The 17,941-nt window shown below is 47.8% G+C and overlaps 1 protein-coding gene across 1 annotated transcript in view; it reads right to left on the bottom strand.

Annotated features, from left to right (window-relative positions):
- The window catches only part of LOC135224827 (uncharacterized), a 362,810-nt gene extending 346,565 nt beyond the window's left edge, over window positions 1-16,245 (bottom strand). Inside the window, exons 1-2 of the mRNA XM_064264150.1 lie at window positions 15,910-16,245; window positions 650-734 (exon numbers count right to left, since the gene is read on the bottom strand). Coding sequence (XP_064120220.1) covers window positions 650-734; window positions 15,910-16,245 — 421 coding nt within the window. The remainder of the gene's footprint in view (window positions 1-649; window positions 735-15,909) is intronic.
- Window positions 16,246-17,941: the final 1,696 nt, after the last annotated feature.

Genomic DNA, 17,941 nt, shown 5'->3' with positions numbered 1-17,941 from the left:
CTTGGTCTCTCATGCCTGGTTGGCGCCTTGCGCCTGGCAGGTGAAAGAAGACGAGACTTCTTAACAGGAAGCGCAATGTCCTTCTTGCGAGGAGGATCTCTAGCAAGGACTCCGACCAAGGAGGCTAGCTGCTCTTGAACGGCTAGTAGGATCCTCTTAGAAGTTTCTCCAACGTCCTCTTCAATGGGAGGAGAGCGAGACCTCGAAGGAGTACGCTCAGCTATGTCCATGCAGGGAGACGTCGATACTACCTTCGCCTTCTTGATCGAAGAGGGAGCTTCATCCGAGAAGCATTCGGGGCTCGAGTTCAAAGAAGGTTCTTTCCAATGCCTTTTCAGGGGCCTGGAAAGATCCGAGTCCTTCCACCCTCGTTTAGGTGAAGGAGAGGGAGACGAAGAGAAACACTCTCGCAGGACGCTTTTTCTAAAGCGGTCCTGAGCAGTCTGTTGCAAGACAGAGCCTGCTGAAGGGATGTCTGACCGTTGGGAGTTCTCCACGACCTCCTTAAGGCTTTCGACTTTCCTTCTCCTCTGGGCATGGGAGCTTTCAAGAGGTCTAGGCCTAGGAGCGTCGCAGAGACGTTCAAACGCCCCCTCCACAACACTGGGAGCACTCACTTCACTGAACAAGTCACTGTCACTATCCTTACCTTGCATGGCCGCCATTTTGGATCTCATCCTGTGAATAGTAGCCTTCAGGTCGGCGATTTCAGAGGCCGATTCTGATTGCAAAACCTGTGAAGGTCCCGATACAGAGGGAGAATCAAAAACATTATCAATAGGAGAGATAGACTCATTAAAAGGCTCAATAGGCCTTGTACTCACACCCTTTGATGCAGCCCGTCTAACTCTATCCCTCTCTAACTTCCTCAAGTAAGAAGTTAGAGTCTTCCATTCTTCCGCATTCAACCTTTCACATTCATGACAGGTATTAGTTAAAGAACATTCAAACCCTCTACATTTACGACATACAGTGTGAGGATCAACCGAAGCCTTCGGTATCCTCACCTTGCAGCCTACATTCACACATTCTCACACTAACACTTGAATCAGACATTCTGTAGAAAAATCAAAAAGCAAGTCCAAATCCAGTCCACAGTAGCGAATGCCAAAACAACGATCCAGGTACGTCACCAAAAAGTCCAATGAAAAGAAGATCAATTGCTTTGAAATAAGATTTCAGGTCAGGAGGTAGTAACAACAATGTTGATACCACCGGCGACAAAGAAAATATGATAGAAAACGGGAATGGTTCCTAGTCCTGCCACCCAGGGCAGGCAGGTAGATCACCTAACCTACCTGTAGCGAGTGGCACGAAATTTGAATTTCTGTCGGGGACAACGGAGTCTTAGCTAAGTATATATCTGACAGGTAAGTTGATTGTATGAAAATATAATATACGTTCAAAAAATGATATTGTTATGTTACAATAAAGTTTTGTACATACTTACCTGGCAGATACAGTGGACCCCCCGTATTCGCGTTCTCCGGATTCGCGGATTTCTCTCGGGAACGTTTCCCTGCATTATTCGCGGAAAATTGGCGCATTCGCGGTATTTTTCTATGAGGAATATCCACAAATTCCTGGTTTTTGTTATCAATTTCATCATAAAATGCACTTTTTGTCATAAAACTATTAAAAAAACCAAGTATGACCATTTTTAGTGGTTTTTCTTAAGTTTTAACTAACAAAATAGGCTGTTTTTAGCATTTTTATAGGGGTTCCAAACATTCGCGGATTCTAACTATTCGCTGGGGGGTCTGGTACGCATCCCCCGCGAATACGGGGGGACCACTGTATATACTTAGCTATAGACTCCGTTGTCCCGACAGAAATTCAAATTTCGTGGCACACACTTACAGGTAGGTCAGGTGATCTACCACCCTGCCACTGGGTGGCAGGACTAGGAACCATTCCCGTTTTCTAATCAGATTTTCTCTTCCACCTGTCTCCTGAGGGGAGGCTGGGTGGGCCATTTAATGGTATATATCTGCCAGGTAAGTATGTACAAAACTTTATTGTAACATAACAATATCATTTTTGTACATTCAACTTCCCTGTCAGATATATACTTAGCTGATTGGCACCCTTGGTGGTGGGTAAGAGACAGCTAACTACTGAAATAGACAGGTAAACAACATACGTTGTAGGTAATAATAAAAAACCTTGGTTCCTACCTAATTAGGCGGAAGACTTCGTGGCTACTGCCCAGGAGTCTGCTTCGCCTCAAGAGCCTCAGCGAGGTAGTGACCTCATGCTAAGAGTTCTTGTGGGTCTATCAATGGGGTCTTATCCACTTACTCGACAGAGCCTAAGGATTTTGTCAACGGGTGCTGATCCACTTATATGACAAACACCTTGCCTATTGGCAAATCAAGGAGCACAACACCGATCCCGACCACCTGATCCTAACACCCGGGTTAGTTATCCCCAACATCCTTTCAAGCAACCCTAAAAACTCAACACCACAAATTAAAAACACAACTAATAATTAAGGATCAGTATCAGCCCCTTTTCCCAGCACTGAATCCGCAGATACGTACGGACCGAGAGAAAAACATTTCTCATATGTTACCCTGACATCCTTCAGGTAATGAGACGCAAAGACTGAGTTGCATCTCCAGTAAGTTGCATCAAGGATGTTCTTCATAGACATATTCCTATGAAATGCCAATGAAGTAGCAACCGTTTTTACCTCATGAGCCCTTACTCTGAGCAGTCTGAAGGAGTCATCTAGGCATTTATCATGAGCCTCTGTTATCACACTTCTTACAAAGAAAGCTAAAGCGTTCTTGGACATGGGTCTCTTCGGGTCCCTTACCGCACACCAGACTTTGTTGACAACCCTCAAGCTGATTCTTCTTACGAAGGTAAAACTTAAGACTGGGCAAAGAGACCTATCTATCTCTTTCCCTACCAGGTTAGAAAGGCCTTTCACTTCAAAGCTCCTGGGCCAGGGCTTTGAAGGGTTTTCATTCTTAGCCAGAAACAATGTCTGGAAAGAACAGATAGCAGAATCTCCTCTAAAGCCGACACGTGAATCTAGAGCGTGGAGTTCGCTCGTTCTCTTGACAGTAGCGAGGGACAAAAGGAAAATACACTTCCTCGTGATATCTCTAAACGAGGCAAGGTGCGGAGGTTCAAACTTGTCTGAGGTCAGGAATTTCAGGACCATGTCAAGATTCCAGCTAGGAGTACGAGGAGTTCTAGACTTGGAAGTCTCGAAAGACCGTATAAGATCGTGCAAATCTTTATCCTCAGCTATTTTTAGGCCCCTATTCCTAAAAACAGCGGATAACATACTCTTGTATCCTTTGATGGTGGAAACTGCTAAGTGCGATTCCTCTCTAAGGAAAATAAGGAAATCGGCAATGTTGGTCACAGAGGTATTGGAGGAGGACAGCTTCTTCGATCTACACCATCTCCTAAAGACTTCCCACTTCGACTGATAAACCCGCAGGGTTGAAGACCTGCGGGCTCTAGCGATAGCGCTGGCAACTTTTCGCGAAAAGCCTCTCGCTCTGACGAGTCTTTCGATAGTCGAAAGGGGCAGTCAGGGCGAGAGCAGGGAGGTTTTTGTGAAACCTCTCGAAGTAGGGTTGTCTGAGCAGATCTGTCCTGTTTGGAAGAGATCTGGGGAAGTCCACGATCCATTCCAGCACCTCTGTGTACCAATCTTGACCGGGCCAAAAGGGGGCGATGAGAGTCAATCTCGTTCCCTTTGAGGACATGAACTTCCTGAGCACTTCCCCCAGAAGCTTGAATGGGGGAAAGGCGTAGGCGTCTATGCCCGACCAATCTAGGAGTAGGGCATCGACTGCTATGGCTCTTGGATCCTCGACTGACAAGAAGAAGTTGTCCATTCTTCTGGAGAGGAGCGTGGCGAATAGGTCTATCTGAGCCCTCCCCCACAGAGACCAGAGCCTTTGACATACTTCTGAGTGGAGGGTCCACTCTGTAGTAGGACCTGGTTCCTCCTGCTCAATCTGTCTGCTCTCACGTTCCTCGTTCCTTGGACGAATCTCATAAGGAGGGTAATAATTCTTTCCTCTGTCCAGATCAACAGATCTCTCGCCAGTTCGAAGAGGGAGAAAGAATGGGTTCCCCCCTGCTTTCGGATGTAAGCCAGAGCCGTGGTGTTGTCCGAGTTGACTTAGACCACCCCGCCTCTGACTTCTGACTCGAAGAACTTTAGGGCTAGATGTAGAGCCAAAAGTTCTTTGGAGTTTATATGCCAGGACACCTGTTCCCTTGTCCAGGTGCCTGACACTTCCCTTGCTCCTAGTGTTGCTCCCCATCCTGTCTCCGATGCGTCGGAGAACAACACTTGGTTGGGGCTCTGAATGGCAAGGGACAAGCTCTCGTTCTCCTTGAGAGGGGTCAACCACCACTTTAAGGGGGACGTCCGCTTATATAGAAATAATGCTCCGATTTTTATGAAATGATTATATATTATACATATATATAAGGTGATGTTCCAAAAAAAAAATTTCAGTGATCGAATGATTATTTTGGTTTTTATTGAAAAATAAGAAAAAATCAAAATGATATTGTTAAGATACAATAAAGTTTGTTCATACTAACCTGGCAGATATATATACAGCTGTATTCTCTGAAGTCTGACAGAATTTCTAAAAACTTACGACACACGTAGTGGGAGTAGGGTGGTTAGTACCCATTCCCGCCGCTGGGAGGCGGGGATCAGGAACCATTCCCATTTTCTATCAGATTTCTATCTCCACTGTCTCCTGAGGGGAGGTGGGTGGGTACTTAAAATATATATATCTGCCAGGTAAGTATGAACAAACTTTATTGTATCTTAACAATATCATTTTGTTCATGAAACTTACCTGTCAGATATATATATAGCTGAATCCCACCTTTGGCGGTGGGAGAGACAGAAAAGGATTTTAGGAAACATATAAATGTAGATGATTGACATCTTGGTTCCTTACCTGTTAGCATAGCTGACTTCGTGATTACTGTCACCCAAGCCTGCTTCTGGTTCACTAGAGTTACCAACAAGGTAGTGACCTGTGTAGTTGGTGCGCTCTAGATGATCTGTCAACGGGGACGGGACCACAATGTGACTAGACCATGACCATACTTCTGAGGGCAACGAGGCAAAACCACCACCTAAGTTAGCCTAACAAAATACTCCCATATACCAAAGGCTAAAAGAAGGGACGACCGCATTCGGCGGCCGACCCTAAAACCATAAACATTACAAATATTAAAAACTCACCTACCCTTTTCTATGGGAAAGGATGAGCGCTACCTCCTGCCCCCAAAATAGTGTCTGCGGCGACGTATGGTCCAAGAGAGTAACAGTTTTCATATGTCGTTCTCACCTCCCGTAGGTAGTGCGAGGCGAACACTGAGTTACTCCTCCAAAAAATGGCACTTAAAATGTCTTTAAGGGCCATATTTTTCTGAAAGGCTATTGAGGTCGAAATAGCCCTTACTTCGTGCGCGTTAACTTTTAACAGCCTAAAGTCACTGTCTTTGCAAGAAGAGTGCGCCTCCTTTATGGTGTTTCTTAAAAAGAATGCCAGTGCATTCTTGGACATGGGCATATTTGGTCTCTTGACCGAACATCATAAGTTCTCCGCAGAACCTCTACAATTCTTTGTTCTACGAAGATATTCTCTAAGAGCCCTAACAGGACACAGGACTCTTTCTGGCTCTTGACCAATGATCTCTGCCATACCCTTGATCTCGAACGTTTTAGGCCAAGGATTGGAAGGGTTTTCGTTCTTAGCCAGAAAAGACATACCCAAAGAGCAGACCGCATTATGCCCTTTGAAGCAGACGTGTTTACTAATAGCCTGTATTTCGCTAACTCTCTTCGCCATCGCCAGAGCAGTTAGGAATACAGTTTTCTTCGTCAAATCTCGCAAAGATGTAGAGTAAAGAGGTTCAAAGCGACTTGACATTAAAAACTTGAGGACCACATCCGGTTCCACGAAGGTAACTTTGGTAGCGGCACCTTGGTCGTCTCGAAAGATCTCAATAGATCATGGAGATCCTTGTTATTAGCGAGGTCAAGACCTCTATGGCGAAAAACCACAGATAAGACACTTCTTAGCCTTTAATGGTTGACACTGCAAGCTTCAGGTCTTGTCTAAGATAAAGTAGGAAGTCGGCGATCTGGCTCACAGAGGTTGTGGTAGAGGAAACTCCTTTCTTCCTACACCAGCTTCTAAAAGCTGCCCACTTCGATTGGTAAACCGCGATTGATGAAGGTCTCCTCGCGGTGGCGATAGCTTTAGCCACAGGTTTCGAAAAACCTCTCGCTCTGGCCAACTTCTGGATAGTCTGAACGCAGTCAGACTCAGAGCGGAGAGGTTTTTGTGGTACCTCTCGAAGTGGGGCTGTTTGAGTAGATCTCTCCTTAACGGAAGAGATCTCGGAAAATCCACCAGGTAGGACATCACCTCTGTGAACCAGTTCGCTGCGGGCCAAAAGGGGGCGATTAACGTCAACCTCGTCCCCTCCGAAGCTGCGAACTTTCTCATCACTTCCCCCAGAATCTTGAAGGGGGGAAATGCGTAGAGATCTAGGCCCGTCCAATCCCCTAAAAGGGCGTCTACTGCTACTGCCCCAGGATCGAGAACCGGGGAGCAGTAAAGAGGGAGTCTCGCCGTTCTTGATGTTGCAAAAATGTCCACCAAAGGACATCCCCAAAGACCCCACAGCTCCTGGCATACGTCCTGATTGAGGGTCCACTCTGTTGGCAGCAACTGTCCTTGTCGACTGAGGAGATCCGCACGGACGTTCTCTACTCCGGCAATGAACCTTGTCAAGATCGTGATTTCTCTCGCCTTCGCCCAAAGCAGAATCTCTTTCGCTAGAGCGAACAGGGAGCGAGAGTGTGTTCCTCCTTGTTTCTTCAAGTATGCCAGGGCTGTGGTGTTGTCCGAGTTGACTTGGACTACTCAACGGGAGACTTTGTTCTGAAAGAACTGGAGCGCTAACTGAACAGCTGCCAGCTCTTTGAAGTTGATATGCCAGGCTACCTGTTCCCCTCTCCAGGTGCCTGACACTTCCTCCCCCCCTAGTGTTGCTCCCCACCCCGTGGATGACGCGTCAGAGAACAACACTAGGTCGGGGTTCCGAAGCTTGAGGGATATGCCCTCAAACAGCTTCCACGGATCGAGCCACCATCTTAGATGGCTCTTTACCTCTTCTGAGACGGTTAACATCATGTCGAAGTTGTCCTTGTCTGTCCAGTTGTCCGACAGGAAGAACTGAAGAGATCGGAGGTGTAGCCTCCCCAGGGAAACAAACTTCTCCAGCGAGGAAATGGTCCCCAGCAGACTCATCCATTCCCTCACCGAGCATGAATCCTTCCCTAGAAAGACTGACACTTTTTCTATGCCTTGTTGCTGACGTTCCTGGGACGGAAAAGCCCGAAAAGCCACTGAATCCATCTGAATCCCCAGATACACGATGGACTGTGTTGGGGTCAGATGTGACTTTTCGAAGTTCACCAGAAGTCCCAGGGACGCAGCTAAAGACAGAGTCGTTTGCAGGTCCTTCAGACACCGGGTCTGTGAAGAGCTCGTATGAGCCAGTCGTCCAGATAGAGCGAGATCCTGATGTTGGAAAGATGGAGCCACCTCGCCACGTTCTTCATTAAGATGGTGAAGACAAATGGGGCCGTACTCAGTCCGAAACAAAGAGCCCTGAACTGAAAGACCTTCCCTTTCAGGACGAACCGAAGGTACTTCATAGATTGGGGATGTATCGGGACGTGAAAGTAGGCGTCCTGCAGGTCGAGTGATACCCTCCAATCTCTAGGTCTTAAGGCCCCCAGAACTGACTGAGGTGTCTCCATCTTGAACCTCTGCTTCTCTATATAGAGGTTTAGACAACTTACGTCCAAGACCGGCCGCCACCCTCCCGATTGTTTCGGTACAAGAAACAATCTGTTGTAAAATCCTGGCGTTGCCAGGTCTAAGACCTGTTCCACTGCTCGCTTCTCGAGCATCTGCTCGAGCAGGTCGAAAAGTATCTTCTGCTTTTCTCGAGGATACGACGGGGACAAGTCCCTGGGAGTGGAAGTCAGCGGGGGCGGCTTTACGAAAGGTATCTTGTACCCCTTCTCTATGACGTTGAGAGACCAGGTGTCCGCCTCTCTTTCTCTCCAGGCCTCTCCAAACAACTGCAGCCTGGCTCCTACCGTGACTGAAGGGAAGGATCTCTCACTTCTTGCCCTAGACTTAGCCGGGGCTCTACCTCTAGGAAGACTTCTTCCTCGGGGTGACGATCTAGCGGAAGTCCCTCCACGAAAGGGCTTCTGCTTTCTATTCAATTGGACTCCTGAAGACGTGGAAGGGCCCGCAGGATGTCTCGACGACTGAGCCAAAAGGTCTTGAGTGGCTTTTTCCTGAAGACTTACTGCCAGATCCTTCACCATAGCCTGGGGGAAGAGATGACTCGAAAAAGGCGCATACAAAAGTTCTGTCTTCTGTGAGGGAGAGACAGACTTAGCCGCAAAGTTGCAATAGAGCGATCTTTTCTTCAACACGCCTGCTGAAAAATGAGAGGCTAACTCCTCTGAGCCATCCCTGATGGCCTTGTCCATGCATGACAATACACTGGACAGCTCCCCAAAGCTGATCGAATCTGGCTTACGAGACTGGTTGTCTAAAACTCCGAGACACCAGTCTAAGAAGTTAAAGACTTCCAAGGACCTAAAAAGTCCCTTCAAAAGATGGTCAAGTTCGGAAGTCGTCCACGACACTTTAGCTGAGGCTAAAAGAGATCTCCTTGAGGCATCCACAACGCTGGCGAAATCTCCTTGCGCTGACGTAGGAACCTTCAATCCTAACTCTTCGCCGGTTTCATACCACATCCCTGCCTTACCGCTAAGTCTAGACGGAGGCAGGGCGAAAGTGGTCCTTCCCTTTGCTTTCCTAGACTCCATCCAGGTGTTAACCTTTCGGAAAGCTCTTGGTAGACAACGACGTCTTCATTTTCACAAACCCTGGTGTCTTGCTTGCTTTCGACGACGAAAACTGCGATGGAGGAGAAGGAGGGGCAGAAGGAAGGAAGGTATCCCCAAACGAATCACGAAGCAGCCAGAGCCAATACTTGGTAGTCTGAAGAAGCCGACGTCGAAGGTTGTTCTTCGTCAACATCCTCAGAAGAACAGCTTAGTTTCCCCTTCTTCCTTATACCCGAGTGAAACCCCGAAGGAAGAGGCAAAAGTCCTTTCGCTCCAAGTCTCATGTCAGAACGATGACGAGAAGAAGAGGGTAGCGGACCCTTAACAGAATCCTTAACAGTCACAGGGTCAGAAATCACCACTTGAGGAGAACGTGAAGATGTAGGAAAAGCCTTGGGAACAGCGTCCGAGTGATAGCGAACTTCCACATTCGCGTCCAAAGTGCTCTTACGACTATGTTTACTAGCGTCCATCGGAGCGTCCAAACCACTAGCGTCCAAATCGAAGCCCCCAACCGAGCGTCCAGCGAAGCGCCCAACGAGCGCAACAAAAGCGTCAAAAGAGCGTCGAGCGAGCGTCTCTCCTAACGTCCAGCGAAGCGTCCCTACGAACGTCCCGCGAAGAAACAGGACCTGCCACCTGACGAGCGTCCCGTTGAGCGTCGACACGAGCATGTCGAAGAGGAGCAGAACGTACTGAAGTTCGTCCGACAGGAACAACATCGTTGCCAGCAGTAACGTCGAAGTTGGAATGCCGAGCGTCTTCTCGACGAGAAGAGAGGGGAGCGTGATGGAACCTCTCTCTTTCATGACGTCTACCGCCACCTCTAGACGAACACTGGGGAGCAGAACGAAGTCTAGAGGGCGAAATACCAGGAGACGGGGACGAAAGAGGAGCAGGTGGAGAAGACTGTCTTGTTCTCTTGATCGGAAGTCTGTCGTCTTTCTTGCGACGAGGAACCGTCTCCTTCTGCTTAAGTAAAGCGTCCAGTTGCCGTTGCATAGCAAGGATTATCTCAGTCTTGAGAAGTCTCCTTACGAGGAGACGAGCTGTGCCTGTGAGAAGGCGAGGGGCGAGGGGACGCCTTCTTCCTTCTCCCAGGAACAGCCTTGGCTCTAGAGCGACTGGGGCGCTCAAAGGCGTCATCATCAGATGACGTCCTAGACTTCTTCTGGGGCAGAAAGGCTACGCTTTCCGGAGAAGAATGCCAATCAGACATAGCATGACGTGAAGCGTCTTGATCTTGAAGAGTCCTCTTCAAAGGTCGCGAATCGGACGAGAATTCCACCCCTTGCGCGGGGAGGACGCGTCGGAAGACGAGAAACAATCTCTCAGGATGCGTGCTCGAGCACGCTCCTTAGCAGCCTGGGATGCGTCCACAGGAACTGCTGAAGGGACGTCAGATCGGTGGGGGATCCCCGTAACCCTCCTTCGGCCTTTGACATGCCCTCTCCCTGAGTCCTGGGAGTCCGGCAGAGGTCCCAGCCTAGAGGCGCTATAGGGCCGATCTGACGCCCCCTCCACTTCACTAGGGGCACTATCACTGCACTTAGATTGCCTATTTTCAATTGAAGGGCAAGAACTTTAGATTCAAGCGTTTTCAATGAATCCAGAATAAGCGAAAGGGCATTACCCTCCGCAGACACCACTTGAGGGCCCGAAGGCAACACTATGGGGTTAGGAGACACAAAATCTAAAGGAGGGTTAGAAGGGGTTACATTAAGACCCTGTCTGCTACCTGATTTACTCCTGGAGGAAGACCTCCTGATCCTGTCACGCTCTAATTTATTTACGTAGGATTCATACGTCTTCCATTGTACATCATCCAAACTTTCGCACTCATTACAGCGAAAATCATACTTACAAACTTGTCCCCTACAACCTTTACACAATGTGTGAGGATCAACCAAGGCTTTTGGTAGCCTCACCTTGCATTCATCTTTCAAACACCCTGGCGCTAGCCGAACTAGATCCAGACATATTTAAGGAAAAAAACCAAGCCAAATTCAAAACAATCCAAAGTCACGTATGCCAAGCTATCGATCCAAGAACAAAAAACCAAAAAGTCAAGAGGATACTCAAGCCAATGAAAAGTTTTCCAAAATCCTGAGGCGGAGGTGTGTAAACAGTTGTTTACAACACCGGCGACAGAAGAAATCTGATAGAAAATGGGAATTGTTCCTGAAACCCGCCTCCCAGCGGCGGGAATGGGTACTAACCACCCTACTCCCACTACGTGTGTCGTAAGTTTTTAGAAATTTTGTTGGACTTCAGAGAATACAGCTATATATATATCTGACAGGTAAGTTTCATGAACAAAATTAAGTGTAGCTCTTCCTTCATTTTTAGAGCTATTGCAATGCAGCTTTATACACAGAAAGTATATCATAGTAGAAAAAAAATGTTGTGAACAGTTTTTCCATTTTTTGCTTTTTTTGGATGGGGGGCGAGGGGGAATTTTCCCCCCAAAATTTTGTTGATTTGGTTATAACGAGTTCCTCATCAACCTAAGAAAAAATCTAGCCCCAACAAAATATTTACCTTTCTTTCCTCTTTCCAATGGTATATTTAACTTTAAAATTGGCCTACAAATAAAATAAATAGTTAGCGTTTGAAGTGCAAAAGAGTGAAAACTGAGAAAAACGGCCGTAAATGTCAAGTTTTTTTTTTGGCACTCGTGGTAAAAAACTGATCTTTGAGCAAAACCATGATACAAACAAATGTTAAGTACTCACTAACGCTTAGTTCAGAATGCCTTTCCTTCTTTCTATTAGTTCTTAGTGTTTTTTTGCTTGGTTTCCGGCACCAAGTCCCCCCCCCCCCCTAAAAAGGGGGTATTATTTGCTCGAGGCGAGGCTATCATCAAGCACCAGCTGACTCTTTGTTGCCTGGTTTGAAACCAAGCAAGTAAGAATTTGTCATCATACACTCCCTGTTCATCTTCCTTTATTACTTTCACCAACTGCGAGTGTAACTGTGAAGGTGAAAAATCCTCAGATGATTGCGCAGCAGACGATGTAGAGGCAATGAGGGCGGGGCTCTCAGCAGCCAAACAAGAGCCTCGTGTTGTTGTTGGTGGTGGTGCTGGTGGTGGTGATGATGGTGGACAGCGCTGGATACATCAGCCAACAATGGTGGTGGCAATGCGACGCTGCCACATCAAAAAAAGAAAAAAAACAGTCCACCTTCGACCCTATGTCTCTTTTTAGCAAAATTTGCTAAACGGGCCATAGTTGCACGATTCCGTTTTGGCATATTGTCTCACTTTCACTCTAGTATACACACAAACGTATATAAATTGTATTTAGAGTTACTTGATGTAAGAAAACAAGCAAAAAACACGGCAAATAGCGAAAAAATCCTTGAAGTAAAGAGCAGCATACCTCCCCTTTTGCAACTCTGGGACACACTGACTCCCATGGCTCCCTGCTGAGCATGCTACCCGCTCAGAACACCATTCACCAAGGAATCAGTCATTGTTGGTGCCAGATGTAAGAGATTAAGCGAAATAAAAATCAAAATAATTAATAAATTGGGCAGATAAAAGACAAAATGATAATAGTCATTAGGAGCCAAACGTCAGTCCTACGTCACAGTGTGAAGGGGGTGGGGCCAAAACCCCATTAATTTTAATATTTCGAAAAAATGCTTTTGCCACGTGATAACAGGTGTTGCTCATGTCTTACGGCCATTTAACCAGATTTTGAAAATTTAAAAAATATTCATCAAAAATCAAAGAGGAAGCCCCCCTTAAGTGAACTTTTACCTCCTGGGGAATCGGGAAAGAGTCTGTCCTGTCTTCCAATTCCAAACCCTCTGTAGGAAGAATTGTAGGGGGCGAAGGTGGAGCCTCCCTAGGGAAAAGAACTGCTCCAGCGAGGAAAGGGTCCCCAGTAGGCTCAACCATTCCCTCGCTGAGCTGCGCTCCTTCCTTAAGAAGGTTGAAACTTTTTGAAAGCCTCAAATGAATCTTTCCTGCGAAGGAAAAACTCGAAAACCCCGAGAATCCATCTGAATCCCCAGATATACCAGGTTCTGGCTGGGGATCATCTGGGACTTCTCGAGGTTGACGAGCAATCCGAGAGACCGTATCAGGTCTAACGTTGTTGCCAAGTCCTCCAAACACTGGCTTTCTGACTTGGGCCTGATGAGCCAATCGTCTAAGTAAAGGGAGATGTTGACTCCCTTCAAATGAAGCCACCGCGCTACATTTCTCATCAGGCTCGTGAATACCTGAGGAGCTGTAGACAGGCCGAAGCACAAAGCCCTGAACTGGTAGATCCTGCCCTGGATCATGAAGCGAAGATATTTCCTCGACGAAGGATGAATGGGTACGTGGAAATAAGCATCTTGTAAATCTAGTGAGACCATCCAATCTCCGGGACGTAGAGCCGAAAGAACCGAGGTGGTCGTTTCCATGGAGAATTTTTTCTCCTCCACGAACTGGTTCAGAGCGCTCACGTCTAGCACAGGCCTCCACCCCCCCGAAGCCTTTGGGACTAGGAAAGGGCGATTGTAAAATCCTTGGGAGTGGGGATTCTGCACTAACTCGATGGCCTCCTTGTTCCACATCTGATCCACCATCTGTAGGAGCGTTTCTCTCAGGGCAGGGTCTTTGTATTTCGAGGACAGTTCCCGTGGGGTCGAAGTTAGGGGAGGTCTGTCCCTGAAGGGGATGAGATATCCCTTCCTCAGAACCGACAGCGACCAGGAGTCGGCTTCTCTCATGGCCCAGGCTTCTGCGTACTTCAGGAGCCTGGCACCCACTGGTGTTTAGAAGACTTGTAACTCACTTGCCTTTCTTGAAAGGCCAGAAGGCTGACCTTCCTCGCTTCTCAGAGCTTTATCTTTTAGAGGGGGGTCGTGTAGCAGGACCTCCTCTAAAGGGCGGCTGAGGAGTACGAGTGTCCTTCTTTACAGAAGGCACAGCAGGGCGATTTTTCTTGGCCGATTGCACATGAAGATCCTGAGTCGCCTTCTCAGTTAGTGAGCGAGAAATATCTCTCACTAACTGAGAAGGGAACAGATGATCCGACAAAGGAGCGTAAAGCATGGAAGCTCTCTGAATCGGAGAAACAGCTTTCGTAAGGAATGAACCGAAAACTGATCTCTTTTTGAGAATACCAGTTCCAAAGAGGGAAGAAACCTCACCCGAGCCGTCTTGAACCGCTTTATCCGACCAGTCCAGGAAGTTAAAGACTTCTAACACATGGAAAAGTCCCTTGAGGAGGTGGTCTAACTCCGACATGCCCTAAGTCGTTCTAGCAGACGACAAGGCGTGTTTTCTTGCAGAATCAACAAGACTAGAGAAGAAGGGAGAGCCAGACCCATGGCTTCTCCCGTCTCATACCAGATGCCTCTCCTCCCAGAAAGCCTGGAGGGGGGGCATGCAAAAACAGTCTTTCCCACTTCTTTTTTAGAGCTTAGCCAAGATCCAAGTGACTGAAGGGCCTTCTTCATTGATATGGCTGGCCGCATCTTCAAGAAGGAAGAGGACTTAGAGGTCTTGGTGCTCGAAAATAGCGAACGCAGAGAAGGAGGAGCGGCAGGGCTGAGAGAATCTCCGAACTCTTGGAGTAATAAGGCAGCTAAGGAGAATCGTTGTCCGACACTTCTTCCAGATCAACACCAGCTGAAGGGGAACGTTCACGCCTAGAGGATAAGTCTTCTGCAGAAATCCTTCGTTCTTGAGGAGAAGGGCTTCTAGCCGGGGAAGAGCTGTCCGAGAGAGGAGCTCTAGGCACAGAAGACTGAAGATTGGAAGCCTTCTCTTGAACGCAGCAAATAGGGCCCTTTGGAAGATCCTCAGGCTTGGAAGGAGCTAAGATACTCTTCGTCTTAGACTCAGTAGAAGTCTGACGTTCGGAAGAAGAAACGCGGTTGTCTGGCGACTAAAGCCAAGAAGAAGCCTCGTTCCTGTTTGGCACCTCGCGCCTGGCTGGTCTCTCGCTCCTGGAAGGCATCACGCTCCTGGATGGCGCTTCGCGCCTGCTGGAAGGAGCCTCGACTCTGGAAGGCGCCTCGTGCCTGGCTGGCGCATCTCGCCTGTCTGGCGTTACGAACCTGGAAGGAGCCTCGAGCCTGGTTTGCGCCTCGCGCCTGGTTGGCGCATAGCGCTTGGCTGGCGCTTCGCACCTGACTGGGGAAAGGTGGCTGGCTGGCGCCGAGCGGCTGGAAAGCGGAACACGCCGAGAGCGAGGAAGGTGCTCGGACAGATCCTCATGCTTCTTGGACGCTTCGTGGTCGGAGGGGGGTGAGAGCTCGGTCGCTAAGCGTTCCCGAGACTCGTGCTTCCGAGGAGACGAGTGAGAAGCAGGTAGATAAAAGGACCTCTTGAAAGAGCGAGGATCTGTAGAGGGGATCTTGGAGCAAGGGATCTCCAAAGTGTCGAGAGGATCTCTTGATAGGAAGAGAAGTGTCCTTCCTACAAGGAGGATCCTTGGAGAGCACCCCAACCAGAGAAGAGATCTGCTCTTGCATGTTCAAGAGGATCCTGGTGGTAGCAACATCCCTGTCCTTGTCAGAAGGAGGGGATGGGGATCTGAAGGAAGTAGGGGACTCCCAGCCGACAGCGGGCGAAAGCAAGGCTCTTTTAGCTCTCTTCTTGTCCAACAGCGAATCTTTTGGGAAGCGCTCCAGACTAGAATCAAGCGTAGGCGCTTTCCAGCTCCTCTTCAACGGGCGTGAATGCTCGGTAGAGCTCCATCCGCGCCTGGGCAACGAGGACTCGGAAGACGAGAAGCACTCTCGAAGGACGCTTTTACAGTAGCGATCCCTGGCGGTCTGAGACGATACAGATCCTGCCGAAGGAACGCCTGATCGGTGGGGATCCTCCACAACCTCCGTAGGCTTTCGACATTCCTTCTCCTCTGGGCCAGGGAGCTTGGAAGAGGTCTAGGCCTGGGAGCGTTGTAGAGCCGATCAGACGCCCCCTCCACTGCACTGAGGACACTCACATCACTGTCCACTGCACTATTCACTGCATTATCACTATGCTTACTTTCTAAAGCTGCCATCTTAAGTTCCATCCTCTTAAGGGCAGCTTTCAGATCTGCGAGTTCCGTTGCCGAATCTGCTGGTTCTGTGAAGGGAGAAGGTGCAATTACTACAAGAGGGGTAGGAGCTACCAAGTCAGAAACTTGCTCGTTAGAATGAGATCTACTTAAGCTTCTGGAGGAAGCTTTCCTTACTCTATCTCTCTCTAACTTCTTTAAATAAGAAGTTAGAGTCTTCCACTCTTCTGCACTCAAACTCTCATCACTCTTTACACGTGTTAGAAAAAGAACATTCATGCTTCTTACAGCGCTTGCATACAGTGTGAGGATCTACCGAAGCCTTCGGCAACCTCACGTTACAGCCCTCATTCACACAAACTCTCACTACAATACCAGTGTGAGACATCTTAAAGAAAAATCCAAATCGAGTTCAAGAAACAGTCCACTAAAGCGTATGCCAATCCAACGATCCAATACGTCACCAAATAAGTCAGTCAGGAAGATCAATGGCGATGAAAATCGAATTCAGTCAAGAGGAACCAACAATGTTGTTGCTGGTACCGGCGACAGAGAAAATCTGATTAGAAAACGGAAATGGTTCCTAGTCCTCCCACCCAGCGGCAGGGCGGTAGATCACCTGACCTACCTGTAAGTGTGTGCTGCGGAAATTTGAATTTCTGTCGGGACGACGGAGTCTATAGCTAAGTATATATCTGACAGGGAAGTTGAATGTACAAAAATTTGTGTTTTTAATTATACAACTTCCCCAGTAATTATATAGCTAAGAGTTTCACTTGCTGGCAGTTAAAATATGTTATTTATATAAACAATTAAGTTTGTTCATACCTTTACCTGGCAGGCAGATATATATATAGCTGTATTTCTGACGTCCGACAGAAATTTTCAAACTCGCGGCACACGCAGTGGGCGGCCAGTGGTAGTACCCATTCCCGCCGCTGGGAGGCGGATATCAGGAACCATTCCCATTTTCTATTCATATTTTATTAATGGCCTCTGTCTCCTGAGGGAGGAGGGCGGGCACTATAATTATATATATCTGCCAGGTAAGTATGAACAACTTAATTGTATAATAACAATAACATTTTGTTCATGCCACTTACCTGAACAGATATATATAAGCTTGGAATCACACCTTCGGATGGTGGGAACAGACAGAATAGGATTTTTTGGAACTAAAATTAAGTAGATGATATACATCTTGGTTCCTTACCTGTTTGCAAAGTAGACTATGTGATTACTGTCACGTAAGGCTGCTTTTGCTTAATAACAGAGTTGCCAGCCAGGTGGAGACCTGTAGTGCTGGTGCGCTCTGGATGATCTGGTCAACGGGTGCGAGACCTCAGCGTGACAAGATCATCGAGGCCATACAAATGAGGGCAACGAAGCAACTGACCACCACCTGACCAACTATACACAAACCCCTTAACACTAGCTAACGGATGGGAGATCTTCACATAAGACTCACCACAACCTAAAAACACCACAACCTAACTTAACCTAACTAAGGAATAGGGAAAGAGCTACTTCCGGACCCCAATACTGTGTCCGCAGAAACGTATGGCCCCAGTGCATTGCATCGTCATAGATCGTTCTCACTCCCTTAGTAATGTGAGGCGAAGACGGAGTTGCTCCTCCAAAAGGTTACAATCGAGGATGTCCTTGATTGACATGTTCTTTTGGAAAGGCAAGAGAGGTAGCGCGGCTCGTACTTCGTGCGCTTTTACTCGGAAGAGGCTCAAATCAGTCTTCTGAAAAGATGAATGAGCCTCCCGAATGGTGTCCCTTAAAAAGAAAGCAACTGCATTCTTTGATAAAGGTAACTCTGGCCTCTTCACAGAGCACCAGAGGTTACCTGAGGGACCTCTAACCTCTTTAGTTCTATGCACGTAGAACTTGAGAGCCCTTACCGGGCAAAGGACTCTCTCTGGTTCTTGGCCCACCAGACTTGACATCCCTTTGACTCAAAAGTCTT

The sequence above is a fragment of the Macrobrachium nipponense genome, chromosome 12 (genome assembly GCF_015104395.2).
Source record: "Macrobrachium nipponense isolate FS-2020 chromosome 12, ASM1510439v2, whole genome shotgun sequence".
Classification (NCBI taxonomy): Eukaryota; Metazoa; Arthropoda; class Malacostraca; order Decapoda; family Palaemonidae; genus Macrobrachium; species Macrobrachium nipponense.
Note: the sequence above shows the minus strand (reverse complement) of the source record. Positions and strands in the feature narration are given on the sequence as shown.